This window comes from Parasteatoda tepidariorum, chromosome 8, assembly GCF_043381705.1.
Source record: "Parasteatoda tepidariorum isolate YZ-2023 chromosome 8, CAS_Ptep_4.0, whole genome shotgun sequence".
NCBI lineage: Eukaryota > Metazoa > Arthropoda > Arachnida > Araneae > Theridiidae > Parasteatoda > Parasteatoda tepidariorum.
This window is the reverse complement of record NC_092211.1, coordinates 88,556,662-88,571,950: the sequence shown is the minus strand read 5'-3', so window position 1 is coordinate 88,571,950 and position 15,289 is coordinate 88,556,662. Positions and strand designations below refer to the sequence as shown.

The 15,289-nt window shown below is 31.4% G+C and overlaps 1 protein-coding gene across 1 annotated transcript in view; it reads right to left on the bottom strand.

Annotated features, from left to right (window-relative positions):
* LOC122271957 (glutamate receptor ionotropic, delta-1-like) overlaps positions 1 to 15,289 on the bottom strand; it is a 46,278-nt gene that overhangs the window by 16,137 nt on the left and 14,852 nt on the right. The window contains exons 8-11 of the mRNA XM_071183971.1: positions 10,936 to 11,121; positions 5,277 to 5,383; positions 3,180 to 3,267; positions 2,945 to 3,100 (exon numbers count right to left, since the gene is read on the bottom strand). Coding sequence (XP_071040072.1) covers positions 2,945 to 3,100; positions 3,180 to 3,267; positions 5,277 to 5,383; positions 10,936 to 11,121 — 537 coding nt within the window. The remainder of the gene's footprint in view (positions 1 to 2,944; positions 3,101 to 3,179; positions 3,268 to 5,276; positions 5,384 to 10,935; positions 11,122 to 15,289) is intronic.

Below are 15,289 nucleotides of genomic sequence, written 5' to 3'. Positions count from 1 at the left end.
AATATTTTGAAGATACGCTTAACGCACACCATGTTGAAAATTCTGAGCAACTCCCAAATGTTACATTAAATGTAGCATCTACTGTAGATTTTTCTTTGGAAGATATCTCGCTGGATGAGGTACAGAGTGCCCTGAGGGCCACAAAACCAAAGAAGGCTGCAGGGAGAGATGGAATCGTGGCAGAGATGCTTAAGGCAGATTTTGAAACCGCTACAAGACAGTTGCAAAAGCTCTTCAATGAAATCTGGAGAAATGAAAGAATACCAGAACAATGGAAAGAAGCAGTAATAGTGAAAATTCCCAAGAAAGGCGATCTAACAAAATGCGAAAATTGGAGGGGCATTAGCCTACTTTCCATACCGGGAAAAATATTTGGAAGGATAATTTTGAATAGACTAAAACATGAAATTTATGGAATTTTAAGAGAAGAACAAGCAGGTTTCCGCAGTGGAAATGGAACAATGCAGCAAATCTTCACACTTAGAAATATCATTGAGTAAAGTTTAGAATTTAACACATCTTTATATTTAAACTTTATTGATTTCAGTAAAGCCTTTGATTCAGTTAAGAGAGAGAAATTATGAGAAATTTTATCACTTTATAATATACCAGAGAAATATGTTAACATAATCAAAGATATGTAAGATAACAGCAAAGCATGTATAGAAGTAAATGGAGAATTAACTGATTTATTTTCGGTAAAAACTGGCGTGAGACAGGGATGTGTTTTATCAAGATTTTTATTTATACTGGTGATAGGCTGGATTATGCGAAACAGTTTGAGAGATGAAAAAAGAGGAATAAGGTTGAACTTCACAACTAGTTTAGAAGACCTTGATTTTGCTGATGACATCGTGCTTATTTCATTCAAATGTACAGACCTTCAGCTTAAAACAAATTCAACAAGTATTCAAATAGTGTAGGTTTATTCATAAACAAGAAGAAAACTAAAGTAATGAGAATAAATCAAAAGAAAAATGACAAAATTAAAATCGAAAATCACGAAATAGATGACATACAGTCATTTAGCTATTTAGGTTCTATTGTAGATAAAAAAAGGTGGAAATAGTGAAGATATTAGACAGAGAATAATCAAAGCAAGAACATGTTTTAAGGGATTACATAAATTTTGGAGAGAGTCAAATATTGAAATAAAGACAAAAATAGTTATTTACAAAGCTATTGTTAGAGCAGTACTATTATATGGCGCAGAAATCTGGAAACAGACTAAGATTGAAATACAAAAATTAGAAACCTTTCAAAACAAATGTTTAAGATTTTTTTAAAAAAATTTCTGGCCTTACAAAGTATCAAGTCAAAATCTATTAAAGAAAGCTAAAATAAAAACGATAGAAGATGAAATTAAAAAACAAAGATGGAGCTGGCTCGGACATATCCTTAGAATGCCCAAAGAAAAAATTAAATCTTTTACGCTTACATGGGCCCATGATGGTAAAAGAACAAGAGGAAGACCCAGGCTTACCATCCAGTGCATGTTTTTGGGCCAATTGAAAGAATGTAAAATATCTGGCAGGGAGGAAGCAAGATCTATTGCTAGAGACAGGAGGCGTTGGAGGCCTTAAGTTCCCAAGGCACGTAGAGGATAAGTAAGAAAGTAAGTATAGGTGAGATTATATTATTGAGAGAATATATATTTCAGTGAGACAAAAGAGAAATTCTCACGTTTCAAGATACATTTCATGGTAACTGAATCAACCATGTGTTTGAACATTTTTTAGCGTGCACGATATAGGATTATATGAAAAGATGTGTATTATTTTAAAGGCTTTTTTTTAAAAAAGAAGATTTAAAAAAAAGCCTTTTTTAAAAAAATTATAGATTCAAAATCGATAGAAATAATGAATGTTAAATCTGTAATGTGAAATAATAAATGAATGTTAAATCTGTGTTTCGTAGGCCCTATCATTACATGATATAACATTTTTCTGAATAATATGTAATATAACTATCGTGAGTTTGTAATAGTTGTTCCTGACTGTTAGGTTATGTTTTGCGAGTGCTTTCTGTGGCAATTACCGAAATGGGGCGGAATATCACCATGAAAAATATCCATAATTCCATAAAAATAAAAAGCTTGCGTGATATAATTGTTTATTTTTAAAATTTAATTCAACACTGTATTGTCTGGAATCATTAAAATTTTCAAAAGTGGAAAATGATTAGGTGATTTTCATGATTTTAATCTAAATGGAAAAATCTCGCAAAATTGATAATTTTGAAAGAATTATAACTGTTTTTCCACTATTTAAGCGATTAGTCTGTTCTAACGCCCAAATAGTTCTTTGCGACTCAATGCTACTAATAACACATCTAACTGACAAATTTTAGCCTTGCTTCGAGTGTATGGAAATCAATTTTTTTTATGTTCCTTGGCGAAACAGTTACTAAAAAAACATCCTTCGCTGTTTTCGGTCGCATAGGAAAATAAAAAAAACACAGTTTAAGTGCCTAACACTTGCAGCAATGCGATGATTTTAAACTGCATACATAATCTTGCCGTATAATAATTATCTGGGCTTTAGAACAGACAAATAACTTAAATAGTTTAAATGTTACTAGGCTTTTTTAAAAATTACCAAGTTGGCGACATTCCCCCCCCCCTCCCCTCTAGATAAAAATTATCAAAATCACTGTCGTATTCTCAATTTTTGCAAATTATTATGATCCAGGTAATGCAGCATCGGAGTAAGCTTTTAAATATTAAAAAATTAGACTGCAAATGCTTTCACTATTTACTAAAGTGTGACTTTTCTCTTCGACGTTTCGCGCCATTTTCAAAATAGGCGTAGACAGCGCTGGCTTTCGATAGGCTAAACTTGACCTAACAGTTAAAAATTCACCGAATTTTTAAAAATAGCCTATTATTCACAAAAAAAGAGCATCATTTCATGTGATCCATCGAAAATCAGCTTTAAAATATTACTTCCTTGGCATAGAGCCGGAGAAAGATGAGAACTCTCGGAGGTTCTTCTGGAAAAGCTATCAGTAAACCATAATAGACGGAGGACAGTGGCTTTGTGTACTCGATGACTTCGAAGCGGTTCGGCGTTACGGTCAGGTAAGGAATGGCGTCAGCCTCCTAATAACCAAAAGAAAAATCAAGTCATTCTAAGTAAAAATTCAAATTAAAAAAAAGAATAAAAAATAGTGTCACTCACTCCTCTGATGACCATTCCAATGGCTCCCCTCCATACTTTATCTACTTTGGTCCCCCAATCATTCGATGGAGCTAATACCAAGCGATATCTGCAAAAGCCAATAGTGTAATATTAATTCCCCATTAAATACTGAGCAAAAACGACTCTTGTCACTGACCACAAGGCGACTAATGGCGATTTAAAAAATTTCTGCCAATCACCGCTCAATGGCAAATTTTTTTTTCATTTAATCCGCACCCTGTGTAGTACATTATATTATTTTTTAAAATTAATATGGGATTATTATGAACATTTACTTTTGAAAATTACTTTATTTCACTTTTGTTTCTCTACATTTTCTGCATTTAAGAAATAAACCTCTTAATGTTTACCCTATTTTGAGAAAGGCTTTCAAATAAATGACTTACTTTATTAATATCAGCATTTTTTAATCATTTAAAATTTTCAATTTAAAACAGTTTTTAAAAGTTTTCACCGGTCAAAAAAGCTACAACTGGCAACTGGTCATTATAAAAAGTTTATGATTTTGTTTCTATAATATTAAACAGTCGGGAATGAAATACAGATTGAAAAAGAATTTAATATATGCAAGGTGTTTTGTACAAACTGCCCTCAATGTTATATTTTTTAATGAAAAATATTGAGGCAAATGACTATTTAATTGAGAACCGAAAACAAAACTTTGAGAACTATCACCTCTCATTGTTGAGAGTGATAGAGACTTTTGAGTAAATTAATCAAGCATTTTCTCATTGATTGATCGCGCTAATGATAATTCCGAGATGGATAGTGATTTTTCTCGCATTTAAATATAATTTATGTCCCCTCATTGCAAAAAGTTGAGTTCATATTTTTTTAAAGAGATTATAAAGTCCATAATAAAGGTAGTCATAAAGGAACACCACGCTGTTGGGCACTCTTAATATGTTTACTGACTTTTGAGTATATTTCGAGCATTCTAATTCATAGCTCATTTTTTTAATAAAATGCCAAAAAGTGTGTGTAATAACTACAAGGAAAAGAAGTAGATCCACGGTGGATCAATGGATAGAGCCTCCGAAGGTTCGAATCCAGCGATAGTTGTGGGCTTGCTCCCGACTTGCACCAAATACAACGAAGTAAAATGTAATCAGAAGATCTTTGTGCAAATTATGAGGTTTTTTTCCCTCTCCATGTAACGCAAAGGCCGGTCAGTTTTATCAAAAACTTCTTCATGAAGGTTAGTTTTTATCAATGTTTGATCCAGAAGTTCTCTTGTCTTCTGGGTCGAGTTCAAAGGGTACGAAACCGAACAGTGATATTCCTAAAGAAGTCGGCTTTTTAACGCCTGTTATGAAAGGAAAGCAATGTTCTGTTGCGGGGGGGGGGACAATCGTTTTTACAAAAGGAAAAGCATTTGATTCATTAATAAGCTTAACTGCATTTAAAGAATGGAATTAATTCAATCAAAGCCTGAAAAATTTAAATTAGTTTATTATGGTTCGTATAATATTGAATAGACTATTGAATTGAATATAATAAAATATTGAATGATAAGAAAAGTTTGTGTAACAGTCTCAGGTGTCTTAGCAGTAGTAGAAAAGTAAAAATCAGTTTCTTGTTCATCAAGAGCAATTCGAAGGACACACTTTATTTTTTGAATAAAAAGAAAATAATAAAAGTTAAGACACTGCTAAAAAAACAGAAATAGTATCGCAAAAACATTCTGTGTCTAATGTGGTATTTATAAGATTGCTTTGCCTTTATTTATAAGCCAAGCTAATTTCTTAATGTAGATAAACAAATCATATTTAATTTTTACTAAATATAAAACACAGTTTCTAGAATAACTCGTTTGAAATTTACTAAAAAAAGTGGGAATTGCGTGTATGCACTAAATCCAGTAAAATGAAAGCTAAGAATATTTTTTAAAATGGAAAAGAAGAAAGTTGAAGCACTAAGAAAACAGAGTAGAAATATTTTTTAAAATGTTATAAATGAAAGTTAACGTTTTGTATATTTTTTATTTTGAATCGAAAAGAATTTCTGTTTTTAGAAGGAAGGATTTTAGGCATATGGAAGGTAGGGGAAACAGATGATGAAAAAGTCATGACATACTTGAATTTGAGCCTTCCACTGACATATTGAAGTATTTCTTTGAGAACACAATCTTCCAATTCAATTTCTCCATCATCGCTTATATTCAGGGCTATGAAAGGCTGATACTATAAAGACACCTTCATTAATTATACACGTTAATCTCATTTCCTAGATAATCGGAATATTAATTGATTTGTCCCGTTCAAGTGCGGAATCAAGCGTTTTCCACATTTAAGGGAAATAATCTGTATTATTAAAGTCCAAAAGTCTGTTTTTTTTCATGCAATAATAATCTAATTAGATTAATTATGGTTTAACTTTAATTATACTGGTTATATAAATACTGGTAAATTATACTGGTAAATATATATGGTTTAACTTTAATTTTTATTTAAACGGTATGATTCTTTATATCATAGCCATTTAATGAATTGATGATTGATTCCATCAACTAACGGGTTGATATTTCGATTGTATTGACTTAATAATAAATGTCGAGATAAATGACGAAAATATACAAATAACATTATTATAATTTAAACGTGCAGAAACGTGTTTCAGAAAAGATCTTATTTGTGACTTTAACAAACGCTTAGCAAATAGTATACCTAAGTACTTTGAGAAAAATAATGAAAATTAATAAATATTAACTTAAAGTTATTTTTGCATGAAATTATCTTTGGTTAAACAAATTTTATAATTTTGTGCAAAATATTTTCAATTTACTTACAAAATTCTCGAGATGCAGCAAAAAGTAAAATTCATTGAGGGGGTTCAAACTTTGGACCTCTTTCTTGACCAAAGTACGGGGACCCTATTTCCCAGATTGCGGCTACTCCCGATATCTTGGGGTTCAGAAATCCAAATCAGTTGGGGAAAAAAAAATTATGTTTATTCAGAGAAATTGTGTTTTTGTGTCTGATTTCGTAACTTAAAATATCGTCTGCACTTATTAATTAGGAAATTTGCGGTTACCCCCTCGAGTCAGTAAGATTGAGTTCAAGTAAGTGAAAACCCGATCATTAAATCAAAAGTTATTCTTGGTGATTCTCTTTTTTCTGCTGATTGTAAGATCGATTATTGCACAGGATTAAAATTCACAAAAACTACACAATAAATTGCTTGAAACTATTTAAATTTTTAGATATTCAATTGGACTATTTTCATAAGTTACCAAATACGATTTTATTATTAAGAATAAATTGCTCCAAAAATTCTGTTTCATTTTATTGAATATTTGTAAAGCTATAGAGAAAAAAAATGCGAAACTAAAAGTTTTATATATCAGTATCTCCATCTTTATATCTCCGTATGTAATGTGATATTTGTTTTATATGTCCGTATCTTCATAAACATTCAAACCAGGTTTACGAAATTTTATGCACTTATTTCGCAAAATAAAATAACTAAAGTAATTGATAAAAATTACAAATTTTTTGCTGTATTTCTTGATATACCGTAAACCGGGGCGAGTCTACCCATCCAAGGGCGAGTCTACCCATTTTAGTTTTATTTAATTTTCACTATTTTAAATTTCAAATAAAAAAAAAATTTAACCGACGGAGGACTTAGTTCAGACTCTAAGGAAGATCGCGCTGTAGTAGTTTGATCCGTTTTTATTTATTTGGTGTCTTTTTAACCGACCTGTTCAAACGTCTTTTGAGAGATTTGTATTGAAAATCAGCAAACTTTTAGTTGGTGCTCCGTAAGTATATTATTATTATTACTATTTTCACTTTGGTTAAGTGATAAACTTATCTAAGACTAAGATTACATTAATTTTATATGAAAAAAAACAAAAAGAATGTAAGTTTTGCTGTTGTAAACAAAAAGCCAGAATTCGCGGGGCGAGTCTACCCATTCGTATTTAGTTTTAATAAAGCATAATAATATAATTTAGAACTTTGTTTATATTAAAATTAAGTCATTTTAAATGAATTTGAGTATATTATTTTAATTCTGCATTGATAAATTTATCATTAATAAGAAAATTTATAGGTTAAATATAAATGTAAATATAAAATATGTTTATTTTACCTATTTTTTCAATTTTTATATTACAAAATTAACTTTTTTTATTTAATGCAAGTTAAATAAATTATTATTTATAAATTATTATTACCTCCCAAAAGAATGGGAAAAGGATTTTTCATGATTCCCAATGTTTGAATTTCGATTTTGTTAATAATCTTTAATTATTATTATTTATTAATTATTTAATTGTAAATTTATATTAATTTTAATTTATTTTTATCAACAATAATCAGAAAAAAATGTTATTTTATAATGTTAATGATTATAAAAACAAAACTGTGATCAAAATGTGATAATCGATCAAATACTCAATTTGTGTTATTTTATGAATAAAAAAATGGAATATATAATAAAGTTATGAATTTTACTTCATAAATATCCTATATAGTAACTAAAATAACAATTTAATAGTAAAATTTGATTATTTACAATGTTAACATTCATTTTAGTAGAATGGGTAGACTCGCCCCATACGAGAGATTTGTCAGCAGTTCTATAAAAATATACAGTAACAGCGTAACTGTTAATATTTTCTAAAATCGATTTCACAGCTTTAAAGAGGGATAAATAGCGATTCCGAAACACCTATTAAAAGCCTTTTTTCTTTAATATTTACAAAAGTTTGGCCACTTGAAAGTTGACAAACTGAAAAAATGGGTAGACTCGCCCCGGTTTACGGTAGGGATTTTTGTTCGTAACTTATTATCGGTCTGTCAAACCTCTGAAAGTCTCAAACTTTATCAAGAAATATTATAAATCGTATGACACCTGTCAATCTAATAACTTCTAATAATCCTTTATCTCTAATTTGAAACTCCTCCAAAATAATCCACAACGTATTTCTTGCAGAAATTAAGAAAAAATGTTAGGAGCGGAATGTTAATCACTGTAAGATTCAATTACTGTGGGATAGTTACCTGTAAGACTGCTATCCTAATTGTGATTGTCTGTAGATCAATGGGTTCCATCCTGATGAGCCCACCCGCATCATCAGCCCAGAGTGCCACCGGCTTCAGGCTCTGGGTGCCGTTCTCAGATGGAAAACTCTTCCACACGGTGTACTCTTCCACTCCGGATGAACAACACTCATTCTGAAGGGTTCTCTGAACCAAAGAAATTATTTCAGAATTTATAGTTAACTTAAATAACATATTGGGATGTTTAATTTTAAAGTGATAAAAATTATATTCCGTACTGATAGCTCTTCATTTCTGTTAAGAATTTTAAAAACATAGATTAAGGTCTGTAACGACGTAACGCCCTGCGTATTTTTGTCTACCTGAAAATCGTACGTTCACTTATGTATATATTTTTTTGCTCATTGTTTATTACTGAATCTCGTAATACGCAAAAATAAAGAGCCATAATTAAATACGCACCAACTAAACACTCATTACACATTAACTACTAAACCAAATCAGCCTATTACTTACCAAACACTCATTAGCAAAACAACATTATACGAGATGCGTAAATTAAGTAATGTGACTGATTTTTTCTAACGTTTTTTCACTCGAATAGAATTGAGTCGAATAGTTGACTGTCCTTCCACTTTCAGTACTATTAATACTAGCCTTGGAAACTGAAATAGCCTTTATTTGGTCGGTTTCAACTTTTTAAGTGTGCTTTTGTGCCCCAAAATGATAACCATTCATACGAATTTTTAATCTAAGGAATGTCAAGAAGACACAAGTCAAGTGCTTAAACAGTTTGAGGAGCCACAAGAATGTGTCTGTTAGCCACATTTATTTATAGTCTATTTTTTGTTTTTGTTTTGTGCATCTAGCAACTTCGTAACATTATTTGTTTGTATATGTTTTACATGTCTCCGTGCCTTTCTTCGTGTTAAGTAAGAAATATATAGTGAAAAAATTGAAAGCTTTGCTAAAGAATCTTTGTGAAAGAACATAGAATGTGTCATTTAAGGGAATTAATACTTGACGGGCTTAGCTTACTCGAGAAAGAATAGAAAGAACAGTCGTTTCATTCTGACAATTCCTTCTAGGAGAGCTATTTTTTTACGAAAGTTAAAAATATAGAGAAAACACGAAAAATTATAAAGATTAATGAAAAGAGAAGAAGAAAAATTATTAAAATAAAATATGTAAAAAGTATATGTATTAAAAGCCGGGAAACAAAATAACGAAAATCTATAATCTCTTCATCGGCTCACACGATTATATCCGCAAAAAGGAGTGCTTTCTAATAATGTATCAATATAGCCATAGCAATATAGCCATAGCAAAATATATCAATACAATAGTGAACAAAACATTTTGAAACGAAAATAGAACGTAGCCAGTAAAAAACATTTATTTATTTATTGTGCTCTACTTTCGTTACAAATTTTTTTTTTTGAGTGATCCTTGCACTATTGTATTGATATATTTTGNTTTTTTAACATATTTTTCACTACATTGCACTCTCGTCGGTCCAAAAAGTAAACTAAAATGTTTGGAATGATTATGAATACTTAATTTGGGCGATATTAAAGCTGACTAAACATGTTTTAGTTGAAATTTAATTTTTGACTTTTGGCCAAAATTCAAGGTCTTCTGGCCCACTGTGAGACGTAGCAAAATGTAAAATTCATTGAGGGGTCGAAACTTCGGACCTGTTTCCTGACCAAAACTATGGGGGACACTATTTCTCAGATGAAGGCTATCCCCTATATCTTGGGGTACAGAAATCCAAATCCGTTGGAGACAAAAAAAAGTTATGTTGATTTAGAGAAATTTTGTTTTTGTGTCTGATTTCGTAACTTAAAATGCCGTCTGCAGTAATTAATTAGGATGTTTTTGGTTATCCTCTCGAGCCACTAAGTATGAGTTCAAGTACGTGAAAATCCGATCATTAAATCATAAGTTATACAGGGTGATTCCCTCTCTTTTCTTTTTCTTGGCAGATCGCACAGATTATTATTGTTGAGAACTTTCTCCTAAAATTCAGCAAGGACCACGTAATAAATTGCTTGAAACTTTTTAAATTTTTAGATATTTAATCGGAATATTTTTATCTGTTACCAAATACGATTCGCAACAAAATGATGAAAATTTTTTTCAAATGTTTTGCATGAATGATTGACATTTTTTAAATGCTCATATCTTGCGTAATTTTTAACGAATTCTTTTGATACTTTAAAATGACAATTTTGTTATTAAGTATAAATTGCTCCAAAAATTCTGTTTCATTTCATTAAATATTTTTAAAACTATAGCAAAAAAAAAATGCAAAGTAAAAAGTTTTATATGTCCGTTTGTTATGTTTTATTTGTTTCATATGTCTGTATCTCCATAAATACTTAAAGTGGGCTTACGAAATTTTATGCAATTATTTCGCAAAATAAAATAACGAAAGTGATCGATAAAAAATTACAAATTTCTTACTGTATTTTCTGATATAGGGTGTCCAAAAACACATTTTTTTTCGTTCGTAACATATTGCCAGTCCCTTAAACCTCTGAAAGCTTTAAACTTTATTGATAAATATTAGAAATCGCATGACATAAATACCTCTAAATCTATTAACCTTTAATCTGAAACACCTCTAAAATAATCCAACATATTTCTTGAAAAAAATTGGGAAAAAGAGAAGAAAATGTCAGAAACTGAATGTGTTTCATCAATTACTGTAGGATAGTTACCTGCAAGACTGCTATCCTAATTGTGATTGTCTGTAGATCAATGGGTTCCATTCTGATGAGTCCACCGGCATCATCAGCCCAGAGAGCCACCGGCTTCAGGCTCTGTGTGCCGTTCTCAGATGGAAAACTCTTCCACACGGTGTACTCTTCCACTCCGGATGAACAACACTCATTCTGAAGGGTTCTCTGAACCAAAGAAATTATTTCAGAATTTATAGTTTACTTAAATAACATAAACTATTACTATGTTCAATTTTAAAGTGATAAAAATTATATTCCGCAGTGATAACTCTTCATTTCTGATAAGAATTTAAAAAACCTGGATTAAGGTCTGTAACGACGTAACACCCTGTATATTTTTGTGCTCACTATTTATTACTCAATCTCGTACTAATCAAAAACAAAGGACCCTAATTAAAAAACACACCACCAACTAAACACTCATTCAATAAATAGAAATGAATACCACCTAACCATGTCCAAGAACCCATTTCTTGGAGCTGTATTAATTACTCAAATCAATCTATTATTTACCAAACACTCATTAGCAAACCGACATTATACTAGGTGCGTAAATTAAGTAATGTGACTGATTTTTTTAAAACATTTTTTACTCGAATAGAATTATTATTCAAGATTGTCTCTTATACACTCGGGAAACCACACGGTTCTTCCACTTTCAGTGGTATTACTAGCCTTGGAAACTGAAACAGACTTTATTTGGTCAGCTTTTCAAGTGTTTTTGTGCCCCAAAATGACGTCCATTCATATGAATTTTTAATCTAGGAAAGAAAAAAATTTCAAAAAGACACAAGTCAAGTGATTAAACATTGAAGAGCCACAAGAATGTGTCTGTTAACACTAGATTGCCTAAGGAAGTCATTTTGACTGCTTCTAATTTCAATTAGAAAAACAATGATGTATATAATGACACAATTTCTTAGAATTTTGTGACTTTTTGTACAACATATAATTTTTTTATTGTTAATATTTACTAATAACTTGTTATATAACTGTAAGAAATTTAAAAAAATGTTACACACATTATCCTTTTATCTAGTACAATTCATATTACTCAAAATTTGATGAATGTTAGTGTGATGCAAAGGCAACCGATTATTCTAACAGCCAATCAATGATCTGAAAACAGAAGTTTCCGAATTCTATCAACATTTCTATCGCTTCTTACGACTGGGTACTTGCACTTCAAGAAGATTACTGATGCCCAAGCACGTGATCTATGACGTCAGCTCCAGATGACCATTCGTGAGCGAAATGACGCGTTAAAGGTGAGCTAAGTTTCTCCACCCAAGAAAGAATGTTAATTAACGTGAAGTTAATTTAATACAGCGCCGTATCGCGCATCGAATTTGTTGAAATATAATTCTTTATCGTCTACGTCTTTTACTTAACTTAAGAGTTGTTATTTGTTTATGCATTTGTTGTAACCGTGATATATTTTTGTTTTGTGCATCTGGCAACTTCGATACGTAATTACTTTGTATATGTTTCACGTGTCTCCACGCATCTCCTTGTGATAAGTAAGAAATATATAGTCAAAGAATTGAAAGCTTTGTGAACGGACATGAAATGTGACATTTAAGGGAATTAATACTTGACGAGCTTAGCTCACTCGAGAAAGAGTAAAAAGAACAGTCACTAACGTAAACAAATGACACGTTTCAACATGCAATCAGGATCGAGATACCCACACTTCATCACTTGCAAGTATCCCATTAAAGTATTTTCGCTGATACATGATTCATTTTCCAACGTCCTTTTCTTTCTGACAATTCCTTAACACTAGAAAGATGGAAAATTGGTAATACCTACATTGCCCAAAAGCAGTCAAAATGACTGTATTGCGAATGGGTAAATAAATTTGCTTAAAATTATTTTTTTAACATTTTTTTAAATTTTTTACAGTTATATAACAAGTGATTAGTAAATATTAACTATAAAAAAATTATTTGTACAAAAAGTCACAAAATTCTAAGAAATTGTGTCATTATATACATCATTGTTTTTCTAATTGAAATTAGAAGCAGTCAAAATGACATCCTTAGGCAATCTAGTGTTAAACCACCGAAAACCATAGACAGTCGATAGAACTCTACCTCTGCAGACATTCTGGAGAAGTTTCAGTTCCTCAAGTAAAAAACGAAATATATCAGATCATTATTCTCCTAGAAGAGAGAAGGCCTCAGCACGGGTTACCATAAACAAGAAATTTGATCTTTTAGTAGTTCAAATGTAATGACATCCTTCGTATTTTCCTCCACTGCGCAGCTAAGTAGCCAGAACGTAGTCGCATCTTTCTTATTTTTCATCCACTGCGCAGTTGATGTTTGTACTACTAAATTGATCCATGCTGAGGCCTTCTCTTTTCTAGGAGATGTTGATCTGACAGTTATTGATCTACATCTCCTGACCATATTTGTTAATGACCCTATTGATGACATTCAGTTTTAGAACACACCACAAAAAATATTCACTTCGGAAAACCTCATTAATCTACGAAGTTTATACTTGTACCGAACGTGTATGAGAAGTTCAGCTACAGCCCCTTTGAATTTGGTGGGTCCAGGATTGTCCCATTAATAAATTCGTCGATAATCTCCTTACTTACGCTCATTGCCATACAAATTAGCGCATCTTTGTCAGAATGAAACGAAATTGTACACACTTAAATACAGTGTTCATGTAATAAGTGACTCAAAGAACAGGAAAAATACAAATGAAGGAAGGTTTTAGTACCCTCTTGATCTACCTCTAGCTCGAATTCAGGATGCAACTCGCTCGAGCATCAGGGCATACGAGTTCCTTATGATGCCCTGCGGCATTTCGTTCCACAGTCAAAACACCGTTAAATTGATTACACTTGGAGGTTGCCCAACTTACCACCCCAAGTAATTCCAGATATAGCTCGTTCACCAGGAGTTGGCACTTGGCTCCGCCTTCATCACGTGGTATACGGCGATACTATTTCGCTATTTTTGGGAGAAGGTTGTGAACAATCCCGAACAATGTTGCTATTTGGCGATCGTTTGGCAAAAATATTTATTTCGCAAACTTTATGTGCATTTTTTTAACAATAAATACTTTCTTAAATTGGATGATATTTTGCACCCTTTTTTTATGATATTTCTTTCTTTTGAGTGAATAGTTTGTCCTTTATGAGAAATTTCGCTGGGAGAACAGCAGTCTTTAAATATAAACTATATTTAATTAGCAAGTGTAACAAAAGGTATAATAACAGATGATAAAGCAAAGTAAGTGACTGAAAAAGAATTCACTTTTTGTGTTTGGCGCAAATTAAGGGTTGTCTCAATTTCAACAGCGGAGATGTTTCTCTTCTAACTCCCGCGCTGAAATGAATTCTGCGTCCCAGGAAGTGGAGCCAAGTCTCAACTTCTGGTGAACGAACTATACATTCGCTCCGTAACAAATCTAGGAATGCGCACAGCAAGGAAAAGTAATAATTGGCAGAGGCATTCCAGTGACATTCTTCCTGCGTGTGACCGAGCATTATCTAGTTGAAAAATAGTTCCTAGGAGTTCTGCCATGAGTGGCAACATATACGGCTAAAAGATATCACTGGGCTGTCATGGTGCAGTGGATCTAATTTAGAAGTGATTGTGGGACGTATGCGATGATACCCCATTGCATGCGTTGCACCAGCTGTAGAAGCTGTGTGCTGATTTGTATAACTTAGAAAGGATTAAGACGTTTACCGTGGAGTCATTCATAATATTTTAATCACTTACTTGTATCAACGTTGTACTTACATATGTAAATTTCGTTTCATTTTGACAATTCCTTCTAGGAGCGCTATTTTTTTAAAGAAGTTAAAAATATCGAGAAATCACGAAAAATTATAAAGATTATTGAAAAGAGAAGAAGAAAAATTATTAAAATAAATTATATAAAAAAATATATGAATTAAAAAGCCGGGAAACGAAATAACGAAAATCTATAATCTCCTCATCGCCTCACACGATTATATCGGCGAAAAGGAATGCTTTCTAATAATGTATCAATATAGCCATAGCAAAATATGTCAATACACTAGTGAAAAAAAATTTTGAAACTAAAATAGAACGTAAAAATTTTTTTATTTATTTATTGTATTCTATTTTCGTCACAAAAATTTTTTTGGAGTGCTCCTTGCACTATTGTATTGATATATTTTGCTTTTGCTTTATTGATACAATATTAAAAAGCACTCCTTTTTGCGAATATAATAGTGTGAGCTGATGAAAAGATAATATCTTTTCTTTATTTTGTTTGTCTGCTTTTTAATATATATATATATATATATATATATATATACCTAAATCAATTTTCAGTTGCC